At 49.1% G+C, this 21169-nt stretch overlaps 1 protein-coding gene across 1 annotated transcript in view; it reads left to right on the top strand.

Annotated features, from left to right (window-relative positions):
• The window catches only part of HID1 (HID1 domain containing), a 283981-nt gene that overhangs the window by 108184 nt on the left and 154628 nt on the right, over positions 1–21169 (top strand). Inside the window, exons 4-6 of the mRNA XM_082271220.1 lie at positions 3185–3301; positions 5806–5912; positions 6026–6145. Of these exons, the coding sequence (XP_082127346.1) occupies positions 3185–3301; positions 5806–5912; positions 6026–6145 (344 nt within the window). The remainder of the gene's footprint in view (positions 1–3184; positions 3302–5805; positions 5913–6025; positions 6146–21169) is intronic.

Raw genomic sequence — 21169 nt, 5'->3', positions numbered from 1 at the left:
TTTGGAAGACCACTGCGCAAATACGGTGGGATAAAAATATATTGCAACAATCTTCATTTTATTCTCTAGGGCAGGGGTGGGGAACCTTTTTTCTGCCAAGGGCCATTTGGGTATTTATAAAACCATTCGGGGGCCGTACAAAATTATCACCTTTTAAAAATGAGCCTGTTATATTTCGTCAAATATTTAATTAACTCACCCCTAATGTGATGGCTGCAACTGCTTTTATTTGGTGAGGTGTGTGAGGTTAGCTGGTATTGATGATGTTGCTACTCGCAACAGGTTTCCTAGGTTTGCGTCGGTCAGTCTGGAGCGCAGTTGACTTTTTTGTCGTGGTAAGTTTTGAAAAGAACTGCTGGCAGGTACTGCTGGTGGGTACTGCTGGCTCAGGCTGGTACTGCTGGCTTGTACTGTGCTGCGAGTACTGCTGGATGGTACTGCTGGCTCAGGCTGATACTACTGGGGGTACTGCTGGCTGGTACTGCTGACTCATGCTGGTACTGTGCTATAGGCCATTCAAGAACAGTCACTGAATTGTTGTGAAGCCACTCCTTCGTTATTTTAGCTGTGTGCTTAGGGTCATTGTCTTGTTGGAAGGTAAACCTTCGGCCCAGTCTGAGGTCCAGAGCACTCTGGAGAAGGTTTTTGTCCAGGATATCCCTGTACTTGGCCGCATTCATCTTTCCCTCGATTGCAACCAGTCGTCCTGTCCCTGCAGCTGAAAAACACCCCCACAGCATGATGCTGCCACCACCATGCTTCACTGTTGGGACTGTATTGGACAGGGGATGAGCAGTGCCTGGTTTTCTCCACACATACCGCTTAGAATTAAGGCCAAAAAGTTCTATTTTGGTCTCATCAGACCAGAGAATCTTATTTCTCACCATCTTGGAGTCCTTCAGGTGTTTTTTAGCAAACTCCATGCGGGCTTTCATGTGTCTTACACTGAGGAGAGGCTTCCGTCGGGCCACTCTGCCATAAAGCCCCGACTGGTGGAGGGCTGCAGTGATGGTTGACTTTCTACAACTTTCTCCCATCTCCTGACTGCATCTCTGGAGCTCAGCCACAGTGATCTTTGGGTTCTTCTTTACCTCTCTCACCAAGGCTCTTCTCCCCCGATAGCTCTGTTTGGCCGAACGGCCAGCTCTAGGAAGGGTTCTGGTCGTCCCAAACGTCTTCCATTTGAGGATTATGGAGGCCACTGTGCTCTTAGGAACCTTAAGTGCAGCAGAAATCTTTTTGTAACTTTGGCCAGATCTGTGCCTTGCCACAATTCTGTCTCTGAGCTCTTCAGGCAGTTCCTTTTGACCTCATGATTCTCATTTGCTCTGACATGCATTGTGATCTGGAAGGTCTTATATAGACAGGTGTGTGGCTTTCCTAATCAAGTCCAATCAGTATAATCAAACACAGATGGACTCAAATGAAGGTGTAGAACCATCTCAAGGATGATCAGAAGAAATGGAAAGCACCTGAGTTAAATATATGAGTGTCACAGCAAAGGGTCTGAATACTTAGGACCATGTGATATTTCAGTTTTTCTTTTTTAATAAATCTGCAACAATGTCAAAAATTCTGTGTTTTTCTGTCAGTATGGGGTGCTATGTGTACATTCATGAGGAAGAAGAATGAACCTAAATGATTTTAGCAAATGGCTGCAATATAACAAAGAGTGAAAAATTTAAGGGGGTCTGAATACTTTCCGTACCCACTGTATATAGGAAGCATCGGCTCCATTCTGACAGAGCAGCTGAGAGACACAGACTCAGCTGCATGGGGGGCCGGACCAGATGACTTTGGGGGCCGCATACGGCCCCCGAAACCTTAGGTTCCTCCACCCCTGCTCTAGGGTCTCTGCTAAAAAAATATATATAATGTGTGGGGGTTCTAAGTAGTTTTCTAGCAAAAATAAAAAAAAATGATTTTAACTTGTAAACAAGTGTCAGAAATAGGCCCGGTCCTTAAGTGATTAAAAGTCCATTGTGGATCATTTTTGGCTGTGTCAATACCATCCCCATTGTGGACATGAGCCCCCCGTGCTCCTTTATATACACAAAGCTGAAGAAGTTATGTTAATAAATTTGCCTTCTCTTTGTCCCCAGTCACCTACTCCTAGATTTATTTGTAAAGGACCTATTTTTTTTATATATTTGAAGGATTTTGGGGGGTTTGTCCTACTTTCTTTTGCAATCTGTCGTTCATTTTGTATTTTTGCGGCCTTGATTTCCTTTTTACATATTCTGGTATATGCTTTGTTACATTTAAATGAAGATAGTGTTCCTTCATTTTTATATTTTTTGAAAGCTCTTTTCTTATTTATAGCTCTTTTAACTTTGTCTGTTAGCCATATGTAGTGAGCTTCACAATCAGGGATTGGACAAATCCCCAGAAAGGGCATTATTGGATTTGTCTCAATTTCAGAAGACGAATGACTGCCTACTAAAGTACAAATAGTGTACAGTATATAAATGAATAAAATAGGTATGGTTGCAGTATACAGCCTACAGTTGAAACTTAATGGGCCTACACTCTAGAATGCAGCATATAGGGCTTATTCAGATGAGCATATAAACCAGCGAGGATCGTGCTGGCAAAAGCTCAGCAGCATCCTGTGTTTAAAGTTGTCTGAAAACATGTAACCTTCGTGCTGTTTTTACATGCCACCAGCGTTGTTGCACCCTAATGGCTGCTGCCACTACCTAGGACTGACATGTTAATGCCAATGATTTGTAGTCAGTGGTGCCTGTACACTATTGATGTTGATTCATGCAGTGATGGCACATTCACAAAATGACCCGGGTCGATTTCTAAACGTCTGTGCATGCCTCGCCACTGCATAAATGACTCATTCAGGACCGACATGTCAACTTCAGCAGTGTATAATAAGCAGCACTGGCAAAACACTTGTTGATGTTAACATGTGAATGACTGTACATCTGTCATCATGTAAATGTAAGCATAAACATATTATGTTTTTTTTTTTTTTTTTTTTTTTTTTTTTTTTTTTTTTAATGGGCCTATAGATTTGTACACTACTGTGTACAGATACATATAAAACTAGTCGCTTGCTCATCTGTGCAAGCTCGAAAAACCCCTACAACTTTCTTGCTGCACTGGTTATTAGATTAATAAACTAGCATTACAACAATCACCAGCAGCTTACTGGAGCTCTTTTGTTTTCCAGGAGGAGGATGATGATGAAGACGGATCTCGTCCGCTTGCTGAATCTCTGCTTCTGGCTATTGCAGACCTTCTCTTCTGTCCAGATTTTACAGTACAGAGCCACCGGAAAAGTGGAATGGTGAGAGATCTCTAAATCTTCATTTTTTTTTTTTTTCAATCTATTATCTACCATGAAAACAAATGTACAGTACATATTTTTATCTTCACTTTCAATTGCTTTGTCGCCACTCAGTAAATATAGCTCAAGTATGTCTGAGTGAAGGCTTCCTTCCGTCAGTATATGAGCATATCAAAAAGAATGCACTATTTAGAGCGGAGTTCCGGCCTCAAAATCGACAAAATCTATTTTGGGCCATCCGCTTGCTGAGTGGCACCTGAAAAACAGATGGATAATCACAATTTTTTTTTTTTTTGTTTACTTACCTTGTTATTGAAGAAAATATACTCACCTTTCTTCCTCTTCCTCCCATTGCGGCCGCGGCCCGCGCCATCACTTCCTGCTTGCATTGATTCCTGGGAGCTGAACTTCATCTCTCCCAGGAATCAATGCGCCTGCTCAGGCCCCGCTCACCACTTCCGGTGCAGGCACGTCATTCCCTACTAAACAGCTTCTGGGCATGCAGGGATGACGCGCCTGCACCGGAAGTGACAGCGGGCCCGATGCAGTGCATTGTGGGACCGAAGAGGACGCGCTGGCTTCAGCTGCCCACACCTGAGATGGCAGCCCTGGAGAAGAAATTTTCAAGGTAATTATTTCTTCTAAAAGGTAAGTGCGACCAGGGACAGTTCAGAGGCTATATGGAATGTACTAGCCCTGACTGTCCCGGGGGTAATTTTTATAAAAAAATTGTGTCCGAGGCCGGAACTCCGCTTTAAGTGACAAACTGCTACGGGATAAGGGGGCCAGATTTTCAAAATGAAATATGCGGACACTTTACTGACCATGCCCTCTTTTATTGGGGGCAGGGATATTATCGACATGCAAAGCACGCTATACCAAATGTGTGTGGCCTTTTTGTGCTGACGGTGTGAGTAGTTTAAAGGGGTATATTTGAATAATGCCTAGGCCTCCCTCCTCCCAATACAGTCTCCCCCTATGACAAAACTACTTCCAACACAATTCCCCCACTTCCTGAATTGTACTTATTGGACCGTGGTATGGGGTTGCTGGTCAGTATCCACTGTCTGCCATCTGCTTGTGAGTTCTCTTCCCTCATCTTCATTGGCAATCACCAACATGCTTCTGTGACAGGTCATGACCCAGGCTGCATTTATAGGTGGCAGCCAGCGGAGGGCTCTCCAGTCACAATCCAGTTCAGTATAGCTGCCATTGGTGCCTATTGCTACTGACTTTCTTAAGCCCTATGGAATCCCCCCCCCACCCACATTAGAACATTGTACATGTGGGCACCAATCCTTCTGGATGCCCACCCACACAATGACAGCTCAAATCACAGCCATTCATGGGCTCATTGCCCATCTGTGTGTGATTTCTGGAGCACCGTTTATAAATGGCACTCCAGAAAATAGCATTTAGCTCTCTCCTGGTTTCCTATATTATGGGGGTATTGAGATGGTTAAGGTGTTTCCTGTGCTTTGCCCATGCAGGGCAAATAACCAGTAAAATTTCATGCTGGCAGCTTATACTCCTTCCCTTCCATCCCAGATAGGTTTAGGGTACCCGCCATATATTCCCTTCCATCCCTTGTCGGCCACTGAAATTGAACAGCAACACCCAATGCTTCTGGGTTTATGGCAGCATTTAAGTTGGTCTTCTTCCTCCCATATGACTTTCTGATACTTGGCAATTTACTGCTCATGCACAAGTGTCGTCACATAGGGGAGTGGGGAGGGTCTTCTGACATGTGTAATCTTCTAGAAGCTTACACTGGGCGGATTCTCTTTACTGCTGGCAGCAAGTGGAGCATAGTGCAAGTAACAGAATGAAGAAATATGGGGAGTATTCCTGCACTGCCCTTTATAGTTATGTCACTTATCTTATGGTTAGTAATTCCCAACAATGGGGGGGTTTAAAATTCAAATGATTCTTCTTCAGATTAAATGTGAAAAATGTTGAAACAACAACGTCTAAGTGAAGCAGATGAATAATAATATTGGGCCACAATCTGCATTTCTGCAGAAGAAGAGACAATTGAGGGGGATATAATATCAATGTACAAATACTGTACTGGTGATGACGCTAGCATAAGGAACAAACTTTTTAGAGAAAGTGAATATAATAAAGACACGTGGCCACTCACTAAAACTAGAGGAGAAATGGTTTAACCTTAAAATACGCAGGGGGTTCTTCACTGTCAGAGCAGTAAGGATGTGGAATTATCTTCCACAAGCAGTCGTATCAGCAGGGAGCATCGATAGTTTCAAAAAAACTATTAGATGGGCACCCTAAAGACCACAACATACAGGGGTATACAATGTACGGTTAACAGCAAACACACACACACACACACACACACACACACATCATAGGTTGAACTGGATGGACTGATGTCTTTTTTTCAACCTCACAAACTATGTAACTATGCATTTCTCTTTATCCAGATATAAGTGCTTGTCTGAGTTGTGCATTGAGTATTAACGTGACTGTTTACCACTCTTTAGGATGCAGTAGAAGATATTCATACCTTAGACAGCTGTGAATACATCTGGGAGGCTGGCGTTGGCTTTGCACACTCTCCAACCCCTAACCATGCACATGACCTCAACAGGTAGGTGAGCATCTCAACAGCCATCAAACTTGACAAGGGTAAGACTAAACAGCAGGATAGCATGGCTGTTCTAAATTCTGCCTCCTTCACATAAATTGATTGTTGCTTTTTAGGACAGAACTTCTTAAACTACTATTGACCTGCTTCTCAGAAGCCATGTATCTCCCACCATCATCGGAGAGTAGTAGCACAGCCAACCCATGGGTGCAGTTTTTCTGCTCTACTGAAAACCGGTAAGTTAATAGCCTATTGGTGTATTTCCTTTTGCTTTGTGCATGCATGCATACATACATACTTACATGCTGTACACACACACAACTTTTTTTTTTCCTGGGGTCTTCTGGTCAGCCACGTGAGATCATTGGGTTAGGTCAAAGGTGCCTCTTACTGAAGCATTGTGTCATAAGCCCAGACTTGTGGGACGTACCCCTGTAAGGTGAGCCCATGATGGGTGAAATTGGTTTAAAGATGCTAGTTGCCATTTAGCCTTGACGAAAGCTAGCAGCTTTTAGGAGAGTTTCTGTAGGGTATAGCTCTAGAGACAAGGTGAGTATTGCAGCAAAAACTGAATTTTTTTTATTTATATATCCCAGGAAGTGTGTGTGTGTGTGTGTGTGTGTGTAAAATATGTAAAACTGGAGATGTGCGGTTACCCTTTCACTACTACCACTATTAGATTAAGACCTCACTGCTCTGCTACACCTCATTCAGAGAGCACCTTATATTCATAGAAATAAATAAAAGGAGAAGGGCTGACGTCCAGAATGAGTGACCCACTGTGGTCAGTAAGCATGGTGCACAGAATCTGGAGGATCTTGGCTCTCCCTGTATGTTGTGTTGGCTACTACAGGTGTTTACAGCATCCTGAGCATCCCCTGCGGCCTGCTGGGTATCTGATATGCATGCTTGCATTGAGCCAAGCAGGCCCAATGTAAGCCTGCAAAAAATATAATCCCTGAAGTTCAACTTTAAGAAACAAGCAGTCGGCCAGTTTAAATTGTTTCAGCCATGATATCCTTCCCCTGAAGGCTGCTGCCAGTAGTGTCCACTTTGTGCATGAACATGTATGCTTGGCCAGCTCTTAAGAGCAATTGTTCGGTGTTGTGTTTCAAATGTCATCTCAGGTCTTTGTAGTGTATTTATACAGTATAAATGTAATATTATAAAATTGTTGAAGTAGATGTAAATTCTAGCTGCGGGACATTGTGTGCTAAAGCTTTGTGTATCATAAACTGCTAAAAAATGTAAGAAAAAGCGATGATACAACATTAAAAATGGCATTTCAATTATGGTAATTTTCTCCAGTCCTTTGTACTCACTTCCTCTTTATGTGCACGTGCTCCAATGTCTGCTGCGCGTCATTGTTCTGGACCATCTTTCTGATAGTGAGTATAGAAGACCATGACTGATTAATGTATGTCAACACAGCCATCTTTGGTAATCATCGGGGGTATTGGTGACATGGTGACAACCCTGGAGCACAAGTTGAAGAGAGTTGTCACCCTATACAGTAATGGGAAGTCCCTGAAGAAGGACTTTTATGGCAGGATCACCAAGTGTTATCTTGAAGATGAAAACACGTTAAAGCTGAAGTAAATTTGAATGCATATTAGGTCAGTTTGTCATTAGTCAACTCATGTAAAGTCATGTATTGTCAATGTAAGCTGGTGTTGATGCATGTAACGCACATAAACCAAAGTACAAAACTTTGTCACAAATACTTGTACATGCCGAGAAAAAGGATCCACATATATTTTGTATGTATGTATATAAAAAATATATATTTTTTTTCATATATTAAGGCCTTGGACTACTTTTATGTTGTAGCGTATTTGTGCCCTTGTCTCATAACTGCGTCTTGTTCTATGACTGCTTCTTTTCTCCCCCATACGCTAACCACTTGTGCTTGCTACTGAGAATTTTGCAGTTGAGATTTATCTTCTGTGCTTAGTAACCACAGTTCAAACACAGGTAACAAATCAAAGTAAAATATCACAGCTAATAGAGATAAGAACGATGCTGACATGGTCCAACATAAATCAAGATTTGGTTACCAGGTGGAGATCCAACACATTTAGATTTTGGCTGGGGGTGCAGGTAGGTCCTTGTGCAGAGGGACCTCTTTGAACTCCACCCTTCCCATAAATGATGGGGATGTGAAGGATGGCAGGTGCAGGAGGGGAAGGCTGTACACTTACTGGCCTTTAAACCATGAGTGATGCAGCTCCTATGTCTTGTGTGCAGGCTTGGAATGCTCAAAGGTGTTAAAGCCACATCTGATTTGTTTTGTCAAAAATATTTAAAGCCAATCTGCAGCAAAAAAAAAACACATACTTTAAAAGCTAAAATAAAACAGTTTTTGCTGCAATTTTCATTTTTAGTCCAAAGATTTCTGGCGCAGTGTTTTTTTTTTTTTTTCTGCCACTATATGCCCTTTTGTCTAATAACCAGTATCATTCAACCCACTTCCTTGGAGCCCAGGTCATTCTGGGCCTGTTACAGCTTGTTACAGGACAGTAAGAGGAGAAGCAGCACAGTGATGCACTAATCGCTCAGCAGAGGTGTACCTAGGGTCTCCAGCGCCCTTGGGAGAGGAAGGGTTTGTTAGAGAGAGGGGGATGACAGAGAGAGAGAGGGGGGTGACAGAGGAAGGAGGGGGGGTGAGAGAGAGGGGGGTGACAGAGAAAGGAGGGGGGGTGAGAGAAAGAGGGGGTGACAGAGAGCGAGAGAGAGGGGGTGACAGAGAGAGAGGGGGGTGACACAGAGAGGGGGGGGTGAGAGAGAGAGGTTGGGTGACATAGAGAGAAGGGGGTGACGGGGAGATGGGGTGACAGGGAGACAGAGGAGATGACAGGGAGAGAGAGGGGGATTACAAGGAGAGAGAGGGGGGTGACGGATAGAGAGGGTGACGGGGAGAAAGCGGGGGTGACCGGGGGGGTAACAGGGAGAGAGAGAGGAGGTGAAAGGGAGTGAGAGGAAGTGACAGGGAGAGAGAGGGGGTGACGGGGGGGTGATGCCAGGGAGAGAGAGGGCGATGCCAGGGAGAGAGAGGGCGATGACAGGGAGAGAGAGGGGGTGACGGGGAGAGAGGGGGGTGACAGAGAGAAGGGGGTGACAGGGAGAGAGGGGGGTGACGGAGAGAGGAGGTGACAGGGAGGGGGGGTGACAGAGAGAGAGAGAGGGGGATGACGGCGAGAGAGAGGGGGGGCTGACATGGAGGGGGGGCTGACATGGAGGGGGGGCTGACATGGAGGGGGGGGCTGACATGGAGAGGGGGGCTGACATTGAGAGATGGGGGAAGACGGGGATAGAGAGAGGGGATGACAGAGTGAGAGGGGATGACAGAGTGAGAGGGGATGACAGAGTGAGAGGGGATGACAGAGTGAGAGGGGATGACAGAGTGAGAGGGGATGACAGAGTGAGAGGGGGTGACAGAGTGAGAGGGGGTGACAGAGTGAGAGGGGGTGACAGAGTGAGAGGGGGTGACAGAGTGAGAGGGGGTGACAGGGAGAGAGGGGGGGTGACAGGGAGAGAGAGGGGGGTGAGAAAGAGGGGGTGACGGGGAGAGAGGGGGGGGGTGACAGGGAGAGAGGGTGACGGGGGGTGACAGAGGGGGTGACAGGGAGAAAGAGGGGGTGACGGACAGAGTAAGGGAGGGTTACAGAGAGCGAGGGGGTGACAGGGAGAGAGAGAGAAGGGAGTGACAGGGAGAGAGAGAGAAGGGAGTGACAGGGAGAGAGAGAGGGAGGTGACAGGGAGAGAGAGGGAGAGTGACAGGGGGAGAGAGGGGGATGACAGGGAGAGATAGGGGGAGTGACAGGGAGAGAGAGAGGGGTGACAGGGAGAGAGAGGGGTGACAGAGTAAGAGGGAGAGAGAGAGGGGTAACAGGTAGTAAGAGGGGGTGACGGAGAGCGAGAGGGGGGTGACAGGGAGAGAGGGGAGGGGGGTGACAGGGAATGAGAGGGGGTGACAGGGAGAGAGAGGGGATGACAGAGAGAAGGGGGGTGACAGGGAGGGGTTGACAGAGAGAGGGGGGAACAGGGAGAGAGAGGTGGGTGACAGGGAGAGAGAGGGGAAGAGGGAGGGTGACGGTGAGAGGGGGGTGACAGAGAGTGGGTGACAGGAAGAGATAGGGGTGGGTGATGGGGAGAGAGGGGGTTGACAGGGAGACAGGAGGTGAAGGGTGTGAGAGAGAGGGGGTGACAGGGAGAGATGGGGGTGACAGGGAGAGAGAAGGGCGGTGACAGAGTAAGAACCGTTGACAGGGAGAGATGGGGGGCATGACAGGGATAGAGAGGGGGGGGTGACGGAGAGAGTAAGAGGGGGTGACAGGGAGCAGCAGGGAGGGTGACAGGGAGCGGGAGGAAGGGTGACAGAGAGCGAGAGGGAGGGTGACAGGGATAGAGAGAGGGGGTGACAGGGAGAGAGGGGAGGAATTGACAGGGAGAGAGGGAAAGGGTTGAGAGGGAGAGAGAGGGGGGTGACAGAGTGTGAGAGGGGGATGACGGGGAGAGAGAAAGAGGGGTGACAGGGAGAGAGAGAGGGGGGGGGTGACAGGGAGAGAAGGGGGGTGAGAAGGGGAGATAAGGGGGGTGAAAAGGAGAGGGAGGGTGACGGAGAGAGGGGGGGTGACAGAGAGGGGGTTGACAGGGAGAGAGAGGTGGGTGACGGGGAGAGAGGGGGTTGATAGGGAGACAGGAGGTGACGGGGGTGAGAGAGAGGGGGGGTGACAGGAAGAGATGGGGGTCAACAGGGAGAGATGGGGGGGTGACAGGGAGAGAGAGAGGGAGGGTGACGGAAAGAGAGGAGGTGACAAAGAGAGGGGGGTGACAGAGAGAGTTGGTGACAGAAAGAGAGAGGGGGTTGACAGGGAGACAGGAGGTAATGGGGGTGAGAGAGAGGGGGTGACAGGAAGAGATGGGGGGTGACAGGGAGAGAGAAGGGGGGTGACAGAGTAAGAACGGGTGACAGGGATAGAGAGGGGGGTAACGGAGAGAGAAAGAGGGGGTGACAGGGAGCGAGAGGGAGGGTGACAGGGAGAGAGGGGAGGGGTTGACAGGGAGGGAGGGAAAGGGTTAACAGGGAGAGAGAGGGGGGTGACAGGGATAGAGAGAGGGGGTGACAGGGAGATAGAAGGGCGGTGACAGAGTAAGAACGGGTGACAGGGAGCCAGAGGGAGGGTGACAGGGAGCGAGAGAGGGGGGGGGGGTTGACAGGGAGAGAGAGGGGGGTTGACAGGGAGAGAGAGAAAGAGGGGGTAACAGGGAGAGAGAAAGAGGGGGTGACAGGGAGAGAGAAAGAGGGGGTGACAGGGAGAGAGAAAGAGGGGGTGACAGGGAGAGAGAAAGAGGGGGTGACAGGGAGAGAGAGAGGGGGGTGACAGAGAGAGAGAGGGGGGGTGACAGGGAGATAAAGAGAGGGGTGACAGGGTAAGAGGGAGAGAGAGAGGGGTAACAGGTAGTAAGAGGGGGTGACGGAGAGCGAGAGGGGGGTGACAGGGAGAGAGGGGAGGGGGGTGACAGGGAATGAGAGGGGGTGACAGGGAGAGAGAGGGGATGACAGAGAGAAGGGGGGTGACAGGGAGGGGTTGACAGAGAGAGGGGGGGACAGGGAGAGAGAGGTGGGTGACAGGGAGAGAGAGGGGAAGAGGGAGGGTGACGGTGAGAGGGGGGTGACAGAGAGTGGGTGACAGGAAGAGATAGGGGTGGGTGATGGGGAGAGAGGGGGTTGACAGGGAGACAGGAGGTGAAGGGTGTGAGAGAGAGGGGGTGACAGGGAGAGAGAAGGGCGGTGACAGAGTAAGAACAGTTGACAGGGAGAGATGGGGGGCATGACAGGGATAGAGAGGGGGGGGTGATGGAGAGAGTAAGAGGGGGTGACAGGGAGCAGCAGGGAGGGTGACAGGGAGCGGGAGGAAGGGTGACAGAGAGCGAGAGGGAGGGTGACAGGGATAGAGAGAGGGGGTGACAGGGAGAGAGGGGAGGGATTGACAGGGAGAGAGGGAAAGGGTTGAGAGGGAGAGAGAGGGGGGTGACAGAGTGTGAGAGGGGGGTGACAGGGAGAGAGAGAGGGGGGGTGACAGGGAGAGAAGGGGGGTGACAAGGGGAGATAAGGGGGGTGAAAAGGAGAGGGAGGGTGACGGAGAGAGGGGGGTGACAGGGAGAGAGAGGTGGGTGACGGGGAGAGAGGGGGTTGATAGGGAGACAGGAGGTGACGGGGGTGAGAGAGAGGGGGGGTGACAGGAAGAGATGGGGGTCAACAGGGAGAGATGGGGGGGTGACAGGGAGAGAGAGAGGGAGGGTGACGGAAAGAGGAGGTGACAAAGAGAGGGGGGTGACAGAGAGAGTTGGTGACAGAAAGAGAGAGGGGGTTGACAGGGAGACAGGAGGTGATGGGGGTGAGAGAGAGGGGGTGACAGGAAGAGATGGGGGGTGACAGGGAGAGAGAAGGGGGGTGACAGAGTAAGAACGGGTGACAGGGATAGAGAGGGGGGTAACGGAGAGAGAAAGAGGGGGTGACAGGGAGCGAGAGGGAGGGTGACAGGGAGAGAGGGGAGGGGTTGACAGGGAGGGAGGGAAAGGGTTAACAGGGAGAGAGAGGGGGGTGACAGGGATGGAGAGAGGGAGATAGAAGGGCGGTGACAGAGTAAGAACGGGTGACAGGGAGCCAGAGGGAGGGTGACAGGGAGCAAGAGAGGGGGGGGTTGACAGGGAGAGAGAGGGGGGTTGACAGGGAGAGAGAGAAAGAGGGGGTGACAGGGAGAGAGAAAGAGGGGGTGACAGGGAGAGAGAGAGGGGGGTGACAGGGAGAGAGAAGGGGTGACAGAGAGAGAGAGGGGGGGTGACAGGGAGATAAAGAGAGGGGTGACATAGAGAGAGAGGGGGGTGACAGGGAGAGTGAGAAAGGGTGACAGGGAGAGAGAGGGGATGACAGAGTGAGAAGGGGTGACAGGGAGAGAGAGGAGGTGACGTGAGAGAGTGAGAAGGGGAGAGAGAGAGGGGAGTGATAGAGAAAGGGGGTGACAGGGAGAGAGAGGGCAGCTGACAGAGAGAAATGGGTCCCCTGGTCAGCTTTTTCTGGGAGTGGAGAGGAGGTTGAAGGTGATCGTCGGCGGTATGGGCTCCTCTGACGGCCTCAGTGCGATCTCCATCCTCAGCCTGCCGCCGCTGGAGCCTATTAATGATGTGACGGTCATGTGACCGCTAACCGGCCTCATGTGTGGGCAGAGACAGAGCTCTGGAGAGCCCGCACTGACGCCGCCTGGAATGGACACAGGGCTCCGGGAATGGAGCCGCACGCTGCCTGGGGGCGCCAGGGGTGCAGGCTGAGTGAAGGGTACAAAAATCACTGCTAACACTGACAATTGTTTTGCGCTGCGGCTCGGCCCTGCACCCTCTCTCTCTGCCTGCTGCTGTGCCTCAGCCAATTAGGAGGGAGAGTCCCAGGCAGTCAAGGCTCTCGTGCAACATCGCTGGATCGAGACGGGGCTCAGGTAAGTATTAGGGGGGTTGAGGGGGACTGCTGCACACAGAAGGTTTTTTTATCTTAATGCATAGAATGCATTCAGATGAAAAACTTTCTGCCTTTATAACTACTTTAAAGCCCAACAGTTTTTTTAAATCCAAATTAGCTTCCAGGCAGGGTACCAAATAAAAAGCAGCTCTGCCTGCAATAGTCCTCTTTAATCTGAAATTGTCCCCTGCAGTACTTCTTTTTAACCCAAGATGTCACTTGTGTATGTTTCTTTTTTTTTTTTTTTTGATGCTGCGTTAAAGTGGAATTCCAGGCTATTGCTAACTATGCCTAAACCCACCCCCTTCTAAATCCTATTCTAACTACTTTGTAAAAAGAAGATGCTTAACTTGCCTAGTCTGAGGCCACTCCAGTCCGGTCACGTGATCTGCAGCCGGCTTTAGGGAAGAGGAGAGACAACGGATGCCCCATAGAAAGCCTATAGGTGACATCACTGCCCAGGCATTCCATCCATTGTCCACTCTTTATCCTCTCATTTATGGAGCCTGTGTGACCACTAAAGACATCCACATTGCAAATTAAATAAAAAACATAGACCCCCCCTAGTGATATTTTTTTTTTTTTTTTAAGCTGAAAATATTTTGTGTTTTTAGGTAAATGCTAAGTGAATGAATTGCTTTAATTCAGGATATAATACAATATAACTGATGGTATAAAACTGATGAATGATTCTTTGTTAGTATTATTTTTATCTCCTATTTAAAAAGCTGATTGCTTTAAGTGATGATGTGCATCGCCTGTAGATGAATATTGGGGTACTGTCAATATTTGTAGCTTAGACTAAACTATGTCCTATATAATTCAGGCTTCCTGTTTTAATCATATATAGACACGGGAATAGCAGTGTACAAGGAAAGTGTATTTTTTATCTATATTTATCTGTGTAGCAGAATTTCCAGGCATTGGGCCTGAAGTGGGTCTGCCATGTTTACTGCTAACACCAACCGCACATTTAATTTCGTTGCCCAAGTGTGAATACGGAGACAATGACCAATCCGGGATCTTTGGTTTTTAGTTTTTTTTAGGAACTTGGATGGGAGAAGGGAATGAGTGGGATACTCCTCTGGCTCAAATAAGTACAAGAATGGGACACTTGAGAAAAAATGCCTTCTAGCGCTGACTTCCGACCAACGCTTACTGGCGCTTGTGAACACTGACTTGCTGTCACTGAACTGCAACTGACTTCTGACTCTCCTGTTAGCTCAAAAGTCCTTTTTCACTGCTTCCTCCAGTCCTACCTGACTGAGGTAGCCACTTGCAATTACTGCTGCAAAACTTAACACTTTACACTTCAGGGCCCAACCCTCTCTTACTCTTCAGGGTTAACTCTGCAACCCCTTTACTGTCACCGCTGCCCAGCTAGCTAGCTCCTGGATCCCTCTGACCTTCTCCGGAGTGGTCCCCTCTCCTAGGCAGACCCTAGGGGCAGTTTGCAGTACTCACAACTCAGAATGCTTTCCTTAAACTCGTCACCCAACAGCTCTGCTGGTCCTCAGCACATTGGATCCTTCTCTGCAGCTCAGCTCAGCCCTGTATCCCCTCAGGCAAGCCGCCTGGGATACCCGATTCCTCTTGACAGGAGGAGAGACAGCCAACACCTCCCTCCTGGGACTCTGCTTCCCACCAAAGACCATCTGACATGCGCGTCCCACAGACTTCTACCCCCTCCCAGAATGCTGTGCGGCCGAATCTGCCCTTCCAGAATGGATACAAGCCCTGGTGTGCTATTGGCCAGGTTTCCTCCACTGCCCAATGAGAGCCCTCATTGGTATACAGTGGGGAGACTCCCCAGCACAACAGGCACACCTGGGAGCACGTCAGCCTAAATGACAATATGGCCCTGCTGTTAAGCAGCCAAGGCCCCACTATAATTTACCTTGCACCTACCTTGGAGGTTGCTACATCTGTATATGTACTAGTTTGCTTATAAATTTAAGCATTTGGATCTGACATTTCAATTCCAACTTTCTCAGGGTTACAGGAAAGTGAACATGTACTATTTTTAATCATCCCTGTTGCTAAGCAACGCAGGATGCCGGCACACCTATGAGAGATGGGAACTTACACCATTGTTTTGCAGGAATGATTAAACCATAGATACCACAGATTTATTTATTTTATCAATGCGATATCCACAAATTTCTCATTGCTTTGACAGGGAGCATTGTCCATAGGTACCCCAAAACATGTATACTTGGGGTACCTATTGACCTGAAAATTACCTAGTATACCTATTGACCTAATATTTCCTAGTACACCTGTATGTTCTTTTTTTAAAAGTCTATGAATACTCTGTAACCTCTAAAGACTTTGGAAACTATTAGTCAGCTGAATTAGATAAGCTAGGCTCCGCAATGCAAAGGTAACTGCCCACTTAGGTCTAAGGGACCACAAGAAGCATTTTTATTTCCCCGATCCTCTGTCTTCACAGGCTCCTCCAGGTTGTAGGACCAGTCCCTGCAGCCTCTTCTCCCCTATGCTCCAGCTTCCTATGCTTTCTGAGGTCCTCAAGACCAATGAGGAGCCTATAGCCCATTGGATGCAAGGACATGGAGGCATAGTCCACTGCCAGAGCATGGGGCATCAGAGTAGAGCACCGATTGCTGGAGGACTAAGTAAGTAAAACTGATTTCTCTATCGTCCATTAACAGACGCAGCCCTTATGCTTCTTCACCAACGGGTTATGTGCCATCTACAGGAGTAGACTAGGCAGTGAAAAGTTTTCACTCGACACACCTATAGGGGCTGTCCCTCACGACATAACCCCAGAAACGCTGTGCTCTCATATCCGTTTCTGTGTGAGCCTAGTGAAGGAGTAGGACCTAGGTTTCCTGCTGGGACTTCGGTCTCAGTTTTTTATTCTTTTAAGAAAATTTGTTTATTTGTCTGCACTCACTATCGCTAGCTAGTGTCAGGGGAATCCTCCTGGTGAACTACAAGCGACAGCGGGCTGCGGTTTCACACTGGATAATCTAGATCCTTATGGTCTCCCAGCCTGGCCAACGAGGATGAGCAGGTTGTGGTCCACCCAGGCCTTGCACAACGGAGCCCCGGTGAATGGGGACGAGCCTGCGAGCGGATGCCTCGCCGGGACACATCGACCTGGAACGCCCTGAGTCGCAGTGTACCATTTTTGGCTGGCAGCACCCTCACTCAGGGTGGGAGGCGAGCTGTTCGGAGTGGAGCCCACGCGGTCCATGGTATGGTGAGTGATACTGAGCCCACCGTGTCCCTGGCAGACCTCTGAGGGGGAGATGTGGGCCCTGGGGATAACAGGGCTGTGTTCTCTGTGAAAGATCCCCCAGGCCTATCAGGACAGGCCCTGCCCTCCCTGCTCCTGCTTGGAGGCGCTATAGTCAGCGTCTGATGCCTGGGAGGGGGTTGATAATGTTACCTTTTCCTGGAGGGTCCCTTTAGGTGGATCCCTGCGGTGGCCTCATGTCTGGGTCCTGAGCGCATGGCAGCGTTTTCGGCCGCCAAGTGTGGCCATCAGCTCTCTGTGTGAAGGTACAGCGGCCATTTTCCCTGAGCTTCCTATACTTTACTATTGGCACCATTTTTTTGTAGCCTGAGTCTACAGCCTCTTGTGGTGATATGTCACTTCCTGTCAGACGTTTTTTATGCTGGAGATTACACTACAGAGCAGCTACTTTTCAGAGGTGGTAAAGTAAGGGGTTTTGTTCATTTGGGCATTCCTCGGGCACACTTTGCTCCTGCCAGCCTTTAAGGGGGACTCCAGATGCAGCGCGGTCTAGCGGTGCCGACCACGATTTAAAGGGGCAGTGCACTTTTTTTTTTCTAAAACTTGCAAAATGGAGTCCCAAGGTGATAATTCCCCCTCAGACTTTATTAGTGCACATGCCGGACCTTCCGGATCGCAGTCTCTCATGTCTCTGTCTGCAGCTTTGAAAAATCTGGCGTCAAAGGTGAACTTTGTGATGAAACAAGTCGCTACCCAGTAACGGCCAGTGCCTTCTCAGTCCTCTGAATCAGAGCCTGATATGGTCGCCATGGAACATCCCATCCCTGAGGGATCCCTGTCCTCGCAGTCAGATGGTCAGGAGGATATGTCCTCCTCGGCTGCAGCGCGGGAACACGCTAGGGTGGAAGCTCTGATTCGTTCAGTAAGGGAAACATTGCAAATGGATGCTGAGCCCACACAGTCAGGACAGCAGGTAGTTTTTGGCTCCCGCAAAGCCGAGAAGTCGGGTCAGGTGTTCCCTTGTCCCGAAGACTTTCAAGATATTGTAAATGAGCAATGGCGGCGCATTAAGCATGTGCGAGTGGTGCCAAATCGCTTTAAACGCCGTTATCCCTTTGCTGACTCAGTCTCAAATCGCTGGACAGTGTCGCCTAAGGTGGTTCACCCTGCTTCCATGTTGAACAAATCTACTGTGGTACCTGTGGAAGACTCCCTGGTGTTTTCGGACCCGGTGGACAGATGGGTGGAATCCCTTGCCCGCCACCTACATTTGCTGGTGGGCTCGATACTTAAACTTGTATTCACCTCCGTCCTGGTTTCTCAGACACTTACAGAATGGGTTAAAGTGTTTAGGGGTAACTTGAACTCTGAGACAGTTCCCCCGACTCTGATTGGGCTCACGGACCAGATGGCCCAGGCCCTGGTGTACCTGTGTGCTGCGGCCCTGGACGAGGCTTCTAAAAAGGCCTTGACTGTTATCCCATTTTTGGGTGAGCGCCTGTTTGGGGACTTCTTGGATGAGTTAATCAAGGGCCTAATGGGGGTAAGAGTACTCTGCTACCCCAATCCTCAAAAGGCAAGGCACCTCGCAGAAAGAGGGGACCCTCTTTCACGGCTCACAGGCGGTTTTTTCGTGCCTCAAAGGCGCAAGAAAAGGGTAAACCGTTCAGAGCCTCTGGAGGAAACAAGAAGGCTTGGTCTGGTGGAAACAGGAAAGGCTTGGTCTGGTAAACCCAAGACTAGCCAGTCCGGTTTGGCGGACAAATCCTCCTCTGCATGAAGGGGTGCCCTCACCCGATTCTGGGGTGGAGGGACATCTGCGTTACCTTCAGGAACCCTGGACGTCTGATCAGGACAAATGGGTTCGCAAACTAATTCGTTCAGGGTACAAGATCGAATTTCGGTCTCGTCCAGCAGGCAGATTGTTTACATCAAATCTCTGTCTGTGTCGGGATCGATTGAAGGATCTCAGGGAGGCAGTGCAGGATCTCCTTGCACAGGGAGTGATTGTGCCGGTTCCACAGCAGGAAAGTTTACAAGGTTTTTATACAAACCTGTTCACAGTGCCCAGAAAGGAGAGCAAGGTGTGTCCAATTCTGGACCTCAAATCACTACGCCGCTTTGTGCGGGTGCAGAAGTTTCAGATGGAATACATTCGGTCGGAGCCTCCACTCCCAGAGTCTTCACCAGGCAGGCGAATTACCTTAATTAGTCTTCAGGTTCTGAAACAGGGGGAATGGTCTCTGCATCCGGAGGTTTTTCATCTCCTGTGTGCTCGATGGGGAACTCCGGAGGTGGATCTGTTTCTGTCTCATCTGAACAAAAAAGGTACAGAGGTTTGTGGCCAGAGCTCGAGACCCTCTGGCCGACACCACAGACGCATTGGTGGTGCCCTGGAGCCAATATCGGCTGATTTATGCCTTTCCTCCGATACAGCTGTTGTCGAGGTTCCTTCGCAGGTTGGCGGTGGAAAAGGTGCCGTGATTCTGGTAGCCCCAGACTGGCCTCGCTGGTCTTGGTACGCAGACCTGGTAAAGATGGTCGTAGAGCCTCCTTGGCGGCTGCCTCTGAGAGAGGATCTGCTGTTTCAAGGGTCGACCTTCCATCCTGCTTTACAGTCGCTGGCTTTGACGGCATGGCTGTTGAATGCCAGGTGTTGAGAGACAGAGGTCTTCCTGATTCTGTGATTCCTACCCTGTTGAGGGCTAGAAAGACTTCCAGGAGTATTTATCATCGTTCTTGGATGTATATTGCCTGGTGTGAATCGCAAAAATTGCATCCTCGCTCGTTTTCGGTGGCAAGGGTCTTGGCTTTCTTGCAGAAAGGAGTTGAGCAACGTTTGGCTTTAGGCACGATCAAAGGACAAGTGTTGTCCTTAGCCATTTACTTCCAATGTCTGTTAGTGACTCATTCCTTAATCCGCACCTTTATTCAAGGGGTGCGTCATCTGGCTTTGCCAAGAAGATCCCCTTTGCCTCCGTGGGATCTGAACTTGGTCTTGTCTGTTCTTCAACGGCCTCCTTTTGAAAATATTAGGGACATATCTCTGCCTTTGTTGTCTCAGAAGGTCGCCTTTTCTGGTGGCTATTACTTCTGCCTGCAGAGTGTCTGAGTTGGCGGCACTTTCCTATCGTTCGCCTTATTTGGTCGTTCGTAGAGATAAGGTTGTTCTCCGACCTAATCAATCTTTCCTTCTTAAGGTGGTGTCTGATTTCCACCTCAACGAAGATATTGTTTTGCCTTTGCTCTGTTCTAAGCCTAAGCATCCCAAGGAATTTGCCTTGCATTCTCTGGAGGTGGTTCGGGCGATCAGGGTTTACCTGTCGGCCACAGAGCCTTTTGGGACATCTGATTCTCTGTTTGTCCTTACTGAGGGATCTCGTAAGGGGTCTGCTGCGTCTACTGCGACCATATCCAAATGGATCAGGCAGAAAATTGTTCAGGCCTATTCATTTAAGGGTCAGGTTCCTCCTTTCCTGGTGAAGGCGCATTCTACTAGAGCGCTGAGTGCCCCTTGGGCTTTTCACCATCAGGCATCTGTTGCTCAAGTGTGTAAAGCGGCGACTTGGTCGTCTGTACATACTTTTACAAAATTCTACAAAGTTGATTTAATGGCATCCACAGATGCCTCCTTTAGTCGCAAGGTTTTGCAGGCTGCTTTTTAAAAGAGACTGTTTTTTTTCTCTTTAAGGGGTTGAATTTTTGTTTTTGGGATAAGTTCGTGTTGGTACGGGTTGTCAGCTTTTTGTCACCCAGTATGCTATGCTTTTAGCCTTGGAAATACGTTAACAGTGTTGGTTGTGTTCTTCCCACCCCTCATGCCTATACTGCTGTGGGACGTCCTAATAGTGAAGAAGCATAAGATCTGCATCTGTCAATGGACGATGGAGAAAACTGGATTTCTCTTACGTCTTCTGACAGTCGCCACCCATTCATACAGTCTTCACGATTGGGTGTTGGCCTTCTCCGCAGAAGCAAGCTAGGCAGTAATTTTGTTAATACAACAAACATTAACATATAGACACACCCACAGGGGGCTGTCCCTCTGGCCTATAGCCTCCAGCCAGTACCACTCTAATCCAGTTCTTTGCTGCCTAGCGTCAGGAGTAGTCTAGGTTCTCCCAGCTGGGACCTAGTGTCTCAGTTTTTTTCTTGTTTTATTTCTGAAAAGTGTTTTTTCTTTTAAGAACAGCTTTTTATTTTTTCTCACCTATGCTAGTTAGTCAGAATTTGGCCCACGTTCGCGGTATGATGAGTACTACTACCCCTCTGTCCCTGGGAACAGGTTTTTGAGGGGTTATTGAGTGGGCCCACTCTGGGGATGGCGGTACATGTAAAGTTTTCTGTAATATCCCCCTCATGGCCGTTGGATGGCCCCCTGTGTCTTACCTTCCCTGCCCCTGCAGGGGCGCTCCCGCGGTGCAGACCGCCATATGGGGGAGGGTGGGTGGGGGCTTCCTTCTCCCCGGGGGTGCTCTGTGCAGATCCTGGTGGGGGCCAGTTGGCGCTCTTTTGCCCTGC

Source organism: Pelophylax lessonae, assembly GCF_965119305.1.
Source record: "Pelophylax lessonae genome assembly, chromosome: 11".
Lineage (NCBI taxonomy): Eukaryota > Metazoa > Chordata > Amphibia > Anura > Ranidae > Pelophylax > Pelophylax lessonae.
Note: the sequence above shows the minus strand (reverse complement) of the source record. Positions and strands in the feature narration are given on the sequence as shown.